Source organism: Schistocerca nitens, chromosome 8 (genome assembly GCF_023898315.1).
Source record: "Schistocerca nitens isolate TAMUIC-IGC-003100 chromosome 8, iqSchNite1.1, whole genome shotgun sequence".
NCBI lineage: Eukaryota > Metazoa > Arthropoda > Insecta > Orthoptera > Acrididae > Schistocerca > Schistocerca nitens.
The window spans coordinates 432248874-432265002 of NC_064621.1; the positions used below are offsets into that span (position 1 = coordinate 432248874).

At 37.0% G+C, this 16129-nt stretch overlaps 1 protein-coding gene across 1 annotated transcript in view; it reads left to right on the plus strand.

Moving 5' to 3' along the window:
* Positions 1 to 10951, plus strand: part of LOC126198760 (AN1-type zinc finger protein 2A) — a 68567-nt gene extending 57616 nt beyond the window's left edge. The window contains exons 5-6 of the mRNA XM_049935316.1: positions 4327 to 4429; positions 9058 to 10951. Of these exons, the coding sequence (XP_049791273.1) occupies positions 4327 to 4429; positions 9058 to 9171 (217 nt within the window). The 3' untranslated portion in view covers positions 9172 to 10951. The remainder of the gene's footprint in view (positions 1 to 4326; positions 4430 to 9057) is intronic.
* Positions 10952 to 16129: the final 5178 nt, after the last annotated feature.

Below are 16129 nucleotides of genomic sequence, written 5' to 3' on the forward strand. Positions count from 1 at the left end.
CTTTTTATCTAGACGAAAGTGCTGATGTAACTGGTAGTGGCCTACTTGACATGTTCTTGAGGTGTTGACGTTGAGTTCAACAGGATGAGATGTTGATGCTGAGTTCAATATGAAGTAGGAACTCTTTGGTATTTGACCATTTTGCACAACCAACCATGGCAGACAATTTTTTTTTTCTTAGAAAATATAATGGAGAAGTCTAATGTTGGGAAAACATTTCCTCAGTCGCAACACATGGGGCTGCTACAATGATTGATCACAAGTCTGTTGCCATTGCTTTGGTGAGAAAAGAGTTGAAAAAAGCTGGTATCCAGCAGAAAATACCAGCAGTTCACTGCATTTTATATCGTGTTGGTATATCAGCAAAATGTGCTCAAATAAATGGCACTGTGGAGATAGTTGTAAAGACAATTAACATATTGATTGTCAGAATGCACAGTTTGTGGTGTTGACAGTTCGCAGCTCTAGTCTGCAATGTGTTTAGAACTGCATACTCATGTGAAAGTGTATTTTCAGATGTGAAATTAAAAAAATTAAACTTTACGGCCCATCTCAGTGACATTCATCTGACCATAGCAGTCCATTTGACGACCGGTACTTCCACTCCAAATATCAACATGTTAACTAAAAACCATTTAAAATTTTGTTAAATGCTGTAGATATGTTTTTTTTTCTTTTTTGCCACTAGTAGGTGTGTAAGATTAAGTATGTAAGATTAACTGAAATATGTTACCAGAATATATTGTGTGTGTTCTGCTTGTGACCATGAAATTTAAAATATGTTACAACATTTCAAAACGAAATGAACAAAAACTGTATGACGAAATAAGTACATCAGCCTCTGTGGAGCCGTTTCCCGTGTGTATTGTGCAACTGAGCTGTCCACAGTGCCTGTGAGCTGCCAGGTTAGGAGCTCTTTACAGGAGCAGACAATGTGTTGTAAGGATAACTTCCATCTGTGTTGTTCAAAAAAGCTGGTGGTGGAGGGGAGGAACCAAATGGCTTGGATAGTGAAGCAGCCATTGAAATCAAGTGTGTTACGTTCAGTTGCATGTTGTGCCACAGGGTGATCTACCTTGCTCTTGACCACGGTTTCTTGGAGGCCATACGTCCTGGTGGACAGCTGGTTGGTATTCATACCATATATACGAGGGTTGCCCAGAAAGTAATGGACCACATTTTTTTCTTCAACAGTTCTCTGTTGAACATAATGAGAATTACACACATGAAATAATGGTGTTTTATCTGCATATCCTATTCTTCCGCATTATCTCCATCCCGTTCTGTGGCCTTCCTCCAGCGCAAACAAGGGCTTGTATGCCCTGTCGGTACCAATCCTTGTCCTGGTGGCGGAGCCAGTGCTTCACTGTGTGAACTTCCTCTGCTGATGGATAGATGCAGTGCCAACTATCAAGTCATAATGCGTCTGTCCTTGTGAATGACATCAGCTCTGTGCAACATGTCAGGTTTGACAGTCATGGCAGGTCTCGCCGATTGCTGCAAATCGTGGAGCTCTGTCGACCGCCTTCTGATGACCTCACCCTCTGTGCCCAGCAACTAACTGTACTTCTATTGACAGGAGGTGCTCCATAGACTTTGAACAAGTGTTTGTGAATATTCCCCACAGTTTCTTTCTCTGCAGTGAGAAATTCAATGACATTGCTTCTAATGTATATCACGTACAGATGCCATTTTGAAACTGTCCTGCAGCTGTCTGTCAGAAGTGACAGAAATTTGGCACGTTCACTCAGGAGACTTCAAATAATAAACATGTAATGTTTGCATTTGTAGCATTGTTTTCAGCTGAGAAAAAAATTGTGGTGCATTACTTTCTGGGCAACCCTCGTGTTTATATTGTTATTACTACCAACCAGCTGTCTACCAGAATGAATGGTCAATGCCAAACTGTGGCCAAGAGCAAAGTACACCACACTATGGCACAACATGCAACTGAACACAACATGCTAGATTTCAATGGCTACATCACTACCTGAGCAATCTGGATCCTCCCCTCCACCACGAGCTTTTCTGAATATCAACTCCTCCCCATTCTTATCTGCCACCCTCTTACACCCACCTTTCCCCACTCCACTCCGTTTTCCCCACCTCCCTGCCCCACTACCTCCTGACGCTGCGACATTGCCAGACAGCGCTCCTCTCTCCCCCCACCCGTACACTGCTATCCCTTCTCCTTCCCGCCCCCTCCAGATTGCTGCTTCCATTCCACATGACAGCTGCATACTGGTCCGAGCTGCAAGAGTTGGTGGTAATGGGTGCATAAGGTGTGGTTACTTGTGTGAATGAATGGTGTTGTGTCTCTCCTTTTCCTGACATTGGCTGTGGCTGAAAGCTTGTGTGTACGTGTCTTTTAAGTTTGCCTGTCTGCAATAGATGTCATTCCTACATTGTTGACATTCTAACATGGAGTTTCCATTGTTGAATAAGAAAGCAAATATATTTTAAGCCACTTATTTGAATTACCTGAAATTAAAAACTTATATTTAATTAGTGACAGTATTGTGTGTGCAATAAATGTAATGTAAAGTATATATGTCTATCTGGGGCGTACTATTGTACAGAAAAATTGCCATACATCATCATGATAGGAAGTACACTTAAATGATAACCAAATAACTGATTGTTTCTAATTGTTGACCTTAAACCACTGAATATGTTTAATATAACATTTATAACTACATGATAGAAAACTGCCATAAGTTAAAAAAAATGAATAAAAAACATGTTATAAATGATAATTGGCCACTTATTCACAAAACTATATTAATCATGTTACAAAAATGCTTCGGTCTAGTCAATTTTGAGTCACCTTCATGCACTTCTGTTGAAGGTTACATCTGCAGGTAATTATAAAAACTTGATGCTTTCTATTCGTAATTTACTTCAGTAGTTTCTTATTGTCTTCTTTCCTCATAGTAATTGGTCCTTCTCCATAACATGCAACTCTTTCAGGAAACCCAGTGCTTGTTGGGAAAATATTCCTGGCTTTCAGTAATGCAAAGGCATTGAGGACTTCTGGTCCTTCGATATAGGACTAAGCAGCTATTAGCCTTTTCTTTTCTGAAATATCCTCATAGTACAGAAACTAATGAAAAACAAGTGATACTTTGTCCTGTTTTCTAGTGCCTCTTACCATTGCTCCAGCTGAGATGATCTTTTTGTATAAAGGGATCCATCGTGTTTTAAAATTCGCTATTTCATTTGTTTTTACTGTGTAAACTTCAAAGTGACCAAGGCTGCTAGATTTGGTGATGAGTGAAATATATTGATCTGGAATTAGTACTCACTTGCTTTTCATGACAGCTGCACTGATTAGGACCTTTCATACTTGGGCCCTCATGAGAACAATAAAATATACCTCCATCTGGTTTCATGTTGTGTATCTCAAAATTAAAAACACACTGCACATTAAAGAGTAATTAAGCTAATCTTTCTTTAATTTCATTTTATTTATTTTTTCCATCGGTGTTTGAAACTTCAAACTTAGAGCTGCCCGTCTTAAGTGGAATGGTTAATCAAAGTTTTCAACAGAAATAACAGATTCCAGGCATGCCACATGTCTATTTCTAAAATATGACAACTCCTGGAGCTGTCCCCTATTAGAAATAATTACATATTTAAATCTGCTCTGTACAAGAAGCAAGGCTGTGACGGTCTCTCATTTCAGCCCTTTTTCAGATGGTAGCATTGGCTCCTCCAAGTTTTACATTTTGTTTCTTGCCGAAAAACTTCCTTTACACATTATAAGACAGATGTTTGGTTTCCTTTCACAATCCATATTGGCCAATGAACTGAACTAAAAGCAAGATCAGTATGGATTGTAAAAGAAAACCAAACCTCTGTCCTTTAATACATAAAGGAGGGCTTTACGGGAAGACACAGACGAAGAACTTGCAAGAAATCTGTGCTACCATCTGACAATGGGCTCAGGCCTGAAACTAGTTATAGTTTAATAAAATCATTTCAAGAAAACTTGTGGCTGGTTGCAGTATTTCCTACAGTGTAATTAAATAACAGATTCAGTTACCCTCTAGAGTGATTAAACTTAATGCTTTTACATTAAATTCACAATTGAAATTACATACATAACTATGAAAATGATTTGTCGCTACTTTCCAAAATAACAGTTCCATTAGTTGGAACAGGTAGCATCCGTCAATCTAGAAGTGGTAGCTTCTCTCTCTCGCCCATGCATGTGATATTTGTGTATGTATGTTTCAGATTGCTGAAAGTGTTAAAACAGTAAATTATTAAGTTAATGCAATACGAAGTATCTGAGCTATACTTAAAACAATATTACTTGTGCAGGGAGGCAGCTCTTGCTCGTCAGAATGGTCCAGGCTACAACAAGAATGTGTCCAGCTCCACAAACACACGAACAGCCACTGCTGCACAGTTGCAGGGTGGATTGGTAAGTTACGCATCAAACCGTTTCTACAATTTTGTATCAGAAATGGCTTTAGCCTAATTGTTTCTTACATTCTGGAGTCTGCTGCCTTAGTATGCCATATGGAGAGAGCTTGTTCTGCTCACTTGGTCATTTGTAGTCCTACTAGCCACAGGAATAATTTGTAATGTATATTATTTATTGTAACTTCAGCTTTTATTATCATAAATCCTTCTTCATTAAAAACAGTGAAAAAGAAAAGTGTGCTTCATGTTCTGGAATAGAGCCAAGTAGCTTAAAGTATTTCTGACCACAGTCAGAGTTGGCTTTCATTGAATTACATGCTCAACAAAAGTTTGGAATACTATTGTAAAATATAGTGTGTGATACTAAAGGTCTCATTCACCTAGGGATTTCATCCATTATTCAGTTAGAGCCCACATACTGGATGGTATTTACTACTGTTCTGCTTTGTGGCTGTTTCTCAGTCATGTAAACATACTGCTGCTGCAGTGACACACCCAAGCAGTCCAATATCAACAACAGCTTCATTCAGTTTTGTGTTCAGCATTGCAGTAACATGCCACATAGAGGCATACACCATCTTGATAGAGTCAGGATAGTGGCATTACTTTCAGCAGGTCATACACAGCAAGGTGTTGACGATCAGTTACATGTCACTCAGTGTGGTTTGTCCAAGGTGTGGTGAAAGACAGGAAATGTGAATGATAGACTTCACAGTGGTCATCCTCCTATGGCAACAGCAATTCAAGATCGTTTCCTCCAGCTGTCAGCTCACAGGGGCCCGACACCAACTGCCAAAAATATTGGATATGACATCTCTTGGGAATAACGGATTTGTATCTCAGACCAAACAGTGCGTAGAAGATTGCATCAGAATGGTCTTCCTTCCAGAAGACTAAGGAGAAGTTTTGCGCTGAACAAATGAAACTGACACAATTGAAGGACCTGGGCTTGTGCACAACAACATTGGACCATTGCAGAATGGAATAAATGTCATGTTTGCTGATGAGACTGGGATTAGTTTATGACCAGACTCTAGACATGTTCAGGTTTGTAGAAGCATTAGGCAACACCAGGAATGCTGATATGTTCAGGAGGTCCATCCATTTGCAGGTGGAAGTGTAATGTTCTGGGTGACAATAATGATGGGATTGTGGGCCCCTCTAATTCCCATCTACAGTAATGTAACTGCTCCTTAATAAAGCCAAGAGGTCCTAAAACATTTGTAAGGCCCTACAGGCGTGAAGTCAGTGACAACTTCATCCTAGTCAATGACAATGCAAGGCCAGACTGTACTGTAGCAATTTCTTGGTATCTTCAAAGATGCGACATCAACCGAATGCATTGACCAGCACAGACCCCAGACGTGAATGCAACTTAGCATGTGCAGGACATGTTGAATGTGGCTGTTGTACAGCATTCAAACCCACCTGACAATTTCTGGACCTCAGTGGAGTTGTCATTGAGGAGCAGTACCTCATACTCCAAGATACACTTGACGATCTCATTCAGAGCATGCCTTGCCAAGTAGAACAACTCATCCATGTGTGGGGAGGACATACTCACTACTAAGACTGATAATCGTCATCATGACATACAGATTTTCACTGTCTTTGTTTTCAAGAAGTATTTGTTTTCAAGAAGTGCACGTAGAAGAGAGCCTGCTTTGTTTGTAATGATTTTTTTTGTAACTAACTGAAATCAGTGTTGTTACCAGAAAGAATTATGGTTATTTTGTTCATAAATTATTGTACAAACCTCAGTTGGTGTACTGTGAGAAGTCATTGTAGTAAACTCTGTGAGATTCCAAACATTTCTTGAGATGTGTGTATGGGTTTCGGCACTTCCTTGGAGTCTCAAAGAGATACTTTCCAGTACTATTAATTATTAATCATAGAAGGAAACTGGTCAGAATGTAAGTAAGATTGAGACCATGTTTGAAGAAAGTATTTTCAAATGATTAATGTGACTTTTAAAGAACTAGAAATTTGTGATTATGTTAAAGGAACTATGTGTTGTTGACTTTCGTAAACTAGAAAGACAAGCCTGGTGATCTAGTGCTGAATTACATGACCATCTTACTAGTAGTAAAATGTAAAGGGAAAATAGTGAATTAGTTGTGATATGTTGGGATAATTTTTGTGTAGCAAGCTGTAGTTTTACAGAGGTGCCTAATAATAAAGCTCTAATACAAAGCAGCAGTTTTTGTTTTGACACACATTTCACTGTTGTGCAGATACTTGGAGGCCGAATTTATAATTTGTAAAAAGTCTTACATAATATATATTAAAGACAAAACTGTGAGCTTATCACCCTGGCATAGAAGTGTAGGCAACTTGTGATGATTTTAGATAGTGTGCGTACTTGACCTTAAAACTACGTTAATTTTTCAGTCAGCCACGTATTTTGGAACAGTGTGCGTCCTGATAGAAAAAGAACAGTCATAAAACAAATACCACATGATTGAATTGAGAGACTATCATTGCAATCAGATTTTTATTATTTGAAAAGTGTTTTGCTGAAGGTGAACCACTTTATGCAGTTACAGACAAAAAGTTTAACCATTATCACACAAACCGAGAAAGTTTTGAAAAAATTGTCCACATACACATTGATGAGTTCATCAGAAACAATACTCACACTATAATAATAATTGTGGAGAAATTTTATTCAGTTATATTACAAAAGTATCTGGTGCCATGACACTTTTGTAAAATTTTGTGATTTTTCCTATACTAAAGTCCCAGATAAATATTTATTCTTGTCAAATGAGGTGTAAATTTATAATGAATATACCCTATTTGCATCTAAATAACAACCAACAAAAATGACAAAACTGTTCCCTTTGTGACGAATCACATTTATAGGGGCTGCCTAATACACTCCCATTCATGCATGCATATACTACAAAAATACATAGAAAATGGACATAGAAAAATACTTTTGTAAGATAAAGTATGGTTTAAAAGATTTTATTTGCTTTAGTGAAAATTACTGTAATGGTTGCATCATGCATTATTGTTTGAAAAGAAAATAAATCTACCTTGTGATAATTATTTCATTTACTTAGTTTATCAAAGTCTGTTCACTGTTATAATATAAAGACAACTTCACCACCACTTTTCAATAATAATCTTTTGACAAATTTGAAAACGAGTTGGTCTCTCTTGTAATTTCATAATTAAAAAAATGAATGAGGCACTTTACTCATCACAGCATTAATTATGAAAATGACTTGATGTTATTGCCTTTTACTAACATTAACTGCCCTTCAGCACTGCATGTGATAAAATTGCAACAGTAACTGTAGATCTAAGACCTTCAACCTGCGAGTCAAACTAAAAGTGAAATAGTGCTGGAATGCCTTGTCAGGTCAAATTTGAGTTAATGTCATCAAACACAAAATCACTTTTCAAAAAAAAGTCATATTTAATAATCAAAACATTCAGTGGAAAGAGAGATTACCACTCATAAAAATTTAATACTTAATCTCAAATTTTCAGGAGGACCGACTTTCTATTAGCACAGAATAAAATTTCTGAATAGAGAGCAGAAGTATTATGATAGACACAGCTTTCCAATAGCAGTCAGTGTAAATTAGGTAATACCTTACACTTGACATATCTTCCAGTAATCATTTTATTTTGTACATCATCTTATAATTTTACTGGGTAGTACAGGTTCACATTTCAAGTGTGTTCATCCTTCACATGTGCCAATGAACACATTCACAGTCAAATCCTTGAGTTTCACACCTGTTCTGCTGTACGCTGCACTCACAAATCTTCTCATACATTTACATACTTTTATACAAAAATGTCAGTTTATACTAGAGTATGTCCATCCTTCTGGCGCATTGCTGATGCAGAAACTTTCATTGTCAAAAAGAACAACTCCTACAGCAATGAAAATGAACACACAGAAAGTCAGAGGGCACAACAATTGCACAGTGCAGCAAGTTCATTGCAAGCAGGAAGTGTTGTGGTGTGGGATGAAGGTTTGGCAACGTTGGGAGCGGGAAGCATGATACTGGCATGAAGTAGCTTGAACTTGCCATGTGGGTTTCCCCCTGTACCATTTCCATCCTTGCTGTGAATGCTATAGTAATTTTGGACAGACTACACGGACTCTTTAACGATTGAACACTACGCGAAATATTGGTGAAAAAAATTGATGAGTTGAAGGTGATATTTCTAACTAATTGCTGATGTTGTGCAAACAGCAAATAGCAAGCACTCACAAAATATTTAAATAGAACTAACTGCTGCCAGTAGTTAATACAACACACAAGATATGTACACAAGCAGAATCTACATAAATCATTGCACAGTGCACTACACTGCTAAACCGGAAACTGATTCAGAGTATACCTGTAGGGCAGTTGTAGCATTCTTCCTGGAACAACTACTCCCCCCCCCCCCCCTATGAAAATTGCTTGCTCGTCAGTTTATAGACTGATTACACCATGTTCTCTGTTGCATAATGAAAGAAATCATGCTTTTGAAAAGTAGCATTTTTTGTTAGTGACTGCAACTGTCTGGTACAGATCCATTTTTCTACCATTATTTGTAAGTTTCATTATGTTGTTCCTTATTAAAGTTGCTTGGAACTCTCAATTTTTGTTGCAGAGTGAAGATGAAGCTCTTGCACGTGCCATTGCCTTATCATTAGAAGAATCAGATGGCAGAAGACAACCAAACAGGCAACACACAGTACAACCAGCGAAGTGTGCTGTATCTTAGCAGTCATCAGCACTTTTTCTGTATTTAAAGATCATCAATAACACAATCTATGAAGAAAGTTACTTCTAACTTGAGAGCACTGCATTGCTTAAGTTTCTCTTAAATTATATATAGCATGGGTTTTTAACAGACTGAAATTGATTCAGGGAGGAAGAAGTTTGCTTTTATAATCATAATGACTTGTGCAGCTGCAGAAAACTGCACAGCATTGTTTAACTTTAAGCTTTCTTCTTTCAGGTGATTAAATAATTGTGACTTGTGTGACATTATAAGAATATGTGTAATTTGGGTTTATTGAGATCTACACTGAAGGAGACATACTTGAACGTGTTTCTTAGTAAATCAGTCATGCTTATTGTATCCAGTTTAAATGTGTGTTTCAAATATTTATTTAGCAAAAGTTGTGTCTTCAGAAATTTTTGTATTGGAGGCATTTTGCCTATTATACACATGGCTTAATAAGCTTGGATGAGTTATGTAATGGAATCTGTTGTATGTGTGTCACTTTTTTTTTAAAAAAAAAAACCCTTATTTTGTGTGTGCTGAGTATAGCCTTGCAGTTGCAGTTCTTATTGTATTTGAGTGTCAGTGAATATTCAGTATTCCACCTGTATAATTCAGTTGTTACAAGATATAGACTGCTGAAAAGTTACTTACTGAAAATTTTAGTCGCTACAATACATTTAATGTATGGTGTTATTGATCAAGTATGGGTGTAGTGAATCTTAAGTGCCACATAACAATAAATTGCAATTCAATGTGGTGTATAAATGAAACAATTAAAAGAAACAAGATTTTGTGGATCTACATTAATGGGCGATCAAATGACTTACTGTTAAAGATTATCTTTCATCCAGTTCATAACAAAATAAAGAAAAAATAACTGGTATTATGTGTTTACATGCACTCCAGTTGAAATAAGCAGGAGAATGCTTTATATACTCTAAATTCCAAGTTGTATAATGGAAGACAGGTTTGTACCATGTGAAAATGAAATATTGTGTGATGTCATTAAGTTCTGGGAATATACACGACATGTTCTGACACTTAAAAAAAATTGTCTTATCTGTCATCTGTGATAAATACTCAGATGAAGTAATATGTTAGTTGCCATGCTGTTACAGAGGGGCAGACCTCCTGTCTCAATTTTTTTTTTAATAGATCACTTACTTACTGCCTTACATCAGAGATCATTGTCAGTTTTGAGAGCAGATGCTGAGTGAGATGGTGCAGTGCTAAGACACTGGTCTTTTACGTGACTGGGCAGCAGGTCAGATCCCGATCAAGTCATCCATGTTTAAGTTTTCCATGATTTCCCTCAATTGCTTAAAGTGAATGTTGGGATGGTTCCTATCTTTCCCTAATCTGAGCTTCTGCCCTGTCCACAATAACCCCATCATCAACAGGACATTAAACTATAACCTTTTTTCCTTTGAAAGCAGATTACCATATTTTTTGTTACAGTTTCGTATTAGACATTTAGCTAAACTTCTTTATTATGAAGTAAATTAAATGCACTGAAACTAAATAAGTGAATCAATGAGATAGAAATCAGGGAAGTTGTAATGACATGAAATGATGTCAGTGACAATGAAAGTTTGAGTCAGGCCTAACAGTTAAGACAACTGATAGCGATAAGCAAGAAATGCGGGTTTGAGTCTCAATCTGGCACAGATTTTCAATTGTTGTTACAGCCATCACTTCTGTATTAGCCATGTAATAGTTCTTTCATGTTAAGTACGAGTGCAAAGAATTGTTATATTGTTTCAGAGGGAAAACAGTTGGCATTTTTTTTTTTTTCTGTTTTTGCTTGTATGCATATAGTAACTAGTCTAGTAAAAATATTTTAGTGTGATGTTATGGCTGTAATCTGCTGAACTTGTGCATTAAGACTGGATATCTATTATGTACTGCTTATTTTTGTGGCTTTCATTTGCAGACTTGTAATGTTTGACATAGCATTCATTACTCATGCCCCATGAAATGTCTTTCTTATATCAGGTTTTGTAGAAGTGCATAAATTCTTAAACACTGCCCAGTCACATTAATGTGACAAACTATCAAAAGCCTAAATAACCATGTTTCGCAGTGCGGACTGCTGCAAGCTGTTCAGAGAGTGAGTCAGTGATGTTCTGGAAGGTACCAACACATCCCACAGACTCTTGATTGGGTTAAACCAAAGTAGTTTGATGGCTGGGGGAGTATGTAGTTCATCCTGATGCTCTTCAAACCAGGCGTGTACACCATGAGTTGTGTGACATGTTGCATTGTCCTGCTGGTAGATGCCAGCATACTGAGGAAAAACAAACTGCATATAAGGTTGGACATGGTATCCAAGGATAGATACATACGTGCGTAGATCCATCGTGCTATCCACATTGACAAGATCGTCCAGGAAACGCCAGGAAAACATTTCCCAGACTATCATGCACTTTCCTCCAGCCAGGATCCTTCCAACAATTGTTGCACGATGTTAGCTTTCAATTCTGTAGAGCATAAACAGTTATTCATCTGAGAAGGCCACCTGTCGCCACTCAGTGAGTGTCCAGTTCTGATACTGGTGTGTCAGTTCCAGCCTTTGTCACTGATGAACAGTAGTCAGCATGGGTGCATGAACCAATATAACAATTCTTGCTGCATGTGGGTCTCTGCAGCAATGTTTGCTGAATGGGCATTGAGGAGACACTGTTGGTAGCTGCTTGGTTCAACTGTGCGATCAGTTGCTCAACAGTTGCATGTCTATTTGCACGTACACATCTCTGCAGCTGTCATTCACACGTGTCATCCGTGACCTGTAATGCTCCACAGTTGCCTCAATGCTGGTTTTGGATAGCACCATTTTGCTGTGCGCAGTTTACTTTAACCACAGATTTAGCCATTTCAGAAATGCTCCCACCCTTGGCCCCAAAGCCAACAGTTACACCATTTTGGATGTTGTATAAGTCTCTCTGTTTCCACACTATGTTAGTGACCGCACTGTTTTCTGCCCCCCCCCCCTCCCCTGCCTGCCCAAACACTTTATATACACTCCACTGCTAGTGATGTGAGTGGTTATTTCTGGTTGATGTCAAACATGGGGAGTGATCTCACTAATGTGACTGAACCGTGTAATTTATTGGTACAAACAGCTACTGCCAGCTCTCAATTATCTTGATTAAGGTGGACCGAGTAGTTCACAGATAACTGTGTTTACAAAACATATCACCTGGTGCATTTCAAAGTCCATTGGCTTATTTACAGGATACTTGCCAAAATCTGACTATTTATAAAACTTGACATGGTGTATGCAGTAAACATGAGTCACTTGCTTAATAGTCTATCATAAATAAAAGTATTTGATAATAGACTTCAGGCTTGGTTTTTAATTAAAAAAAAAAAAAGGGCACTATACATGAATAATTCATACTCGGATAACAGGGAGCTTGTTGTGTATAGAAAATACTTTGATTTCCAGTGTAGATGTGGCACTCTGGAAGTTTAAATATATTATTTTTACATTATTTGTAATAGAGTATAAGTGTGTATCTCTTTTGCTATTATTGGATTTATTACAATATGTAACTGATCATGTAGTGTGTGCTAGTAAAGGTCAGAAGTCCTTTTGAATTTTACAGGCAGCCACCTCGCACTTTTCTCTTCATCATATTCTTACTTCAGTAAATTTTTGGGCACTGGGATCAGGGAAACATAAATAATTCTTCTGACAAATTACTTTATTACAAGCCTTGAAATTTTGATATCTCTCTTAATATCTGTACGTACTTTATCCCGCTCCCAGGTGCTTTTTTTCTTTTACACTGGGCTATTTGCCAAAGTAGTTAAGACACTGGACTCCACTTACAAAGTTTTGCTAATAAACTTGGGGGAATGCCAGAAGGTTTCTTGATTTGCCGTTTGAGCTGTTTCCAATGACATCACCATTGACAAGGGTGTAAAACTCCAGTATTCCTTCCCTTTTTTTACCTTCAAAATTTTCTTCTGATTGCAGTATCAAAAAGGGATAAATCAGAACTGTATATTTTATTAGTGGAAAAACCATTTGTCAGTCTTGATGATGAAAATCTTGAAGTTGAAAATTCAATGACAGTATATATATCAAGGAAGTATGTATTTTTCATGTAAAATCATTATCAATAGGAGAAGAATCCAAACCTCTCTTAGAACACAATTAGAGTGAGTCACATATAAAATTTGAACAAAAATATTTCACCCTTTCTGAAATGGCAATCTGAAAGTTCTGATACATCCTGGCACCAGCGTTTTCTAATTTATGGAACTTTTTGCTCATTTATTTGATTGCGTAGTGTTACTGGCACTGCAGCTATTCCAAGCTGTTGGACATATCAAAGGTTCTCCATTGCAGCACATTTCCATGCTCTGTCAAAGTTTAAAGCTACCTTGAAACTTGTATATATAGATATTCTCATCTAAATTTTAGGTAGTCAGCAATCTGCAAAATCTCTCCTGTGTCAGTATCTCAATATATCGATACTTTAGTTAGGCAAATAGATGCATTACTGTCACCCATTGTCATGTAAAATATAAGTGTGTGCAGTATTTTCCAAAATGTTCTTTTTTGATGTTCTCAGTTGGTTCCACTGTTTCATAGGTTAACAAATCCCACATAACTTTCAGAAATTTCATTTGTTATATTAACCTTCCCACTGCTACAGGCATGCTCTCTGCATTCTGTGCTGAGCTTGACTTTGTTGCCACTGTACTGCTTACCTAATGCTGCTACCTGTGCTGAGAGATGGTGTTCCAGCCACTGTGAAATATGCACCATCTGATTTTAAGAAAACGATTTGGTGAAAAAATTTGATTTTTGCACACCTTAGTCTGATATCTTTACTTGATAGAGGTCTGACTTTGTTTTTGTTATTCATCATAGTTACTGTGCTGCATCAAATTGAGTAAAATATGCATGAAATTGTAAAGAGTTTGCAGAGATAAAATCGTACTGTGTAAACTTTGCATGTGGTTGATTTTAGCTCATACATTGCTGTGGATGAAATGTAGGTAAGATATCTATTTTATTTAAAATTGAGAGCAAAACGATATCTCATTTTGTTCTCAAATCGTTGGCTTTTACATCCGATGGATGGTTCGTCCCTGCATGTCAGGAATAATGTGGTAATAAGTGTCGTCATATTTCATAGACGGTTCAGGATATCGAAATTAGTTTTTTTGCAAATGATAGTATGCCAAGAGGCACATATGTTGTATGATAAATACTCAAAACTTTTTTATTCACTGAGATATGGAAATAACTCGTACACAGCAGAGAGAAGTTGCGGAATGGGACCCATAAACACATCAGTAACGCTTAAGAAAAAGCCAGGGATATTTTTAAGTACCTTCTCGGCACCTGGGGAGTGGGAGAGCATGACAACTTAACTCATCCACAGCAGTCAAAGGGTTAACACATGTAAATTAGCAATGGACATGAGTCGTCAAATTTTTACACATAGTAAGTCACTGAAGTCACCCTTACCTTTTGTTTGGACTTAATTGTACTTTTTATTGATACATATCCACCATCCTTCTCTGTATTAAATAGCCGTTTGTTTCAGAATTTCACAAAACGTGTGCCTTTATAAACAGATATATTGTGTGTACGTATGACTGTCACACAAAGTGACAAGATATGCAGTCTTTGTACTTAAAATGCAATTGATTTAAATATGAAAACTTCTTGTGATTAGTTTCCATATGAGCAATTGTTTCTACTACTATAAACAGTTCTATGTAGAATGAGAGGAGAAAATATGGAAGTTTTATGAATTTTATCCACAGTGAGCTGAAATCGACTGAGACTTTTGAAGAATGACAGTTGAGTAGACATTAAAATTGAACTGAATTTTATTTTAAAAAATGAGAGTTCAATTACAAAACCTAAAATGTTGCTTGTTCGACATCGATATATATGTCTTGTACTCCTCAGTTTAAACTGCTGCATGCAGCTTAGATTCCTGTATCCAACTGAAAATTAATTATGTTCAGTTTTATGTAATTAGATCTCCCTCAGATTCTGTTTGTATGGAATACCAACTGCCTGTTCTCTCTCTATCTTTCTCTCTCTCTCTCTCTTTCTCTCTCTCTCTCTCTGTCATGAAGTATCTATTCAGTTTACTATAAAAATGGAGATGTACAGATTATACAGATTAGCTTTTTTCCCTTTGACTGTGATATTCATTGCATCAGTAAAACATCCATTCCTCAAGATGATGCATTGAGTATATAGCTGAATAATGTGCAAATGCTAGTTTAAACAAATCATAATGTTGTTATTGTCTTTTTGAATCTTTGTAATTTTATACACTTGTAACTTTTTCCATTTTAAAGTAAGTATTGTTGTTGTATATTGTACTGTTTCAGAGTTTACAAATGCACTGTTAATGTTTGCTAAATTGAATATTTTTGTAAAATTTTTAAATGTTAAATAAAATTTGGCACGTTACATATACTTTACATCTTTTACTTTCTTCCAATAATAGAAGTTAAAATTTGTTAGGAGTTTATAATATTCAGAGTGTAGAATAACAGCTACTCCTGTGAAAGGGAACCTGACTTTGTGTTGTTTTGTTGGATGTTCAGTTGTGGACACACTTGAAATTATGTGTGGCTGTATTACCCTGCAGGCAATACCTAATTTCCCATTTATGAAAATAATTTTTGAAAATATAATGTGATTGGATAGATAAAAAAAAATCTACTCATAAAGCCACAGGAGAATGAACACACAAATAAAGGTATTGAAATTATTTGCAAGCTTTCAGAACCAGTGACTTCTCCTGGGAGCATCTTTGGAGTAGAAGGAAGAGGGGTGAAGGAGGAGGACTGGTGAGGTTTAGGAAATGGTGAGAGTTTGGAAAAGTTGCCCAGATCATGGAAGACTTTTTCTCCATTTCGAAAATCTCACCATCCCTTTCCTTCACCCCCCTTCCTTCCCTCCTGT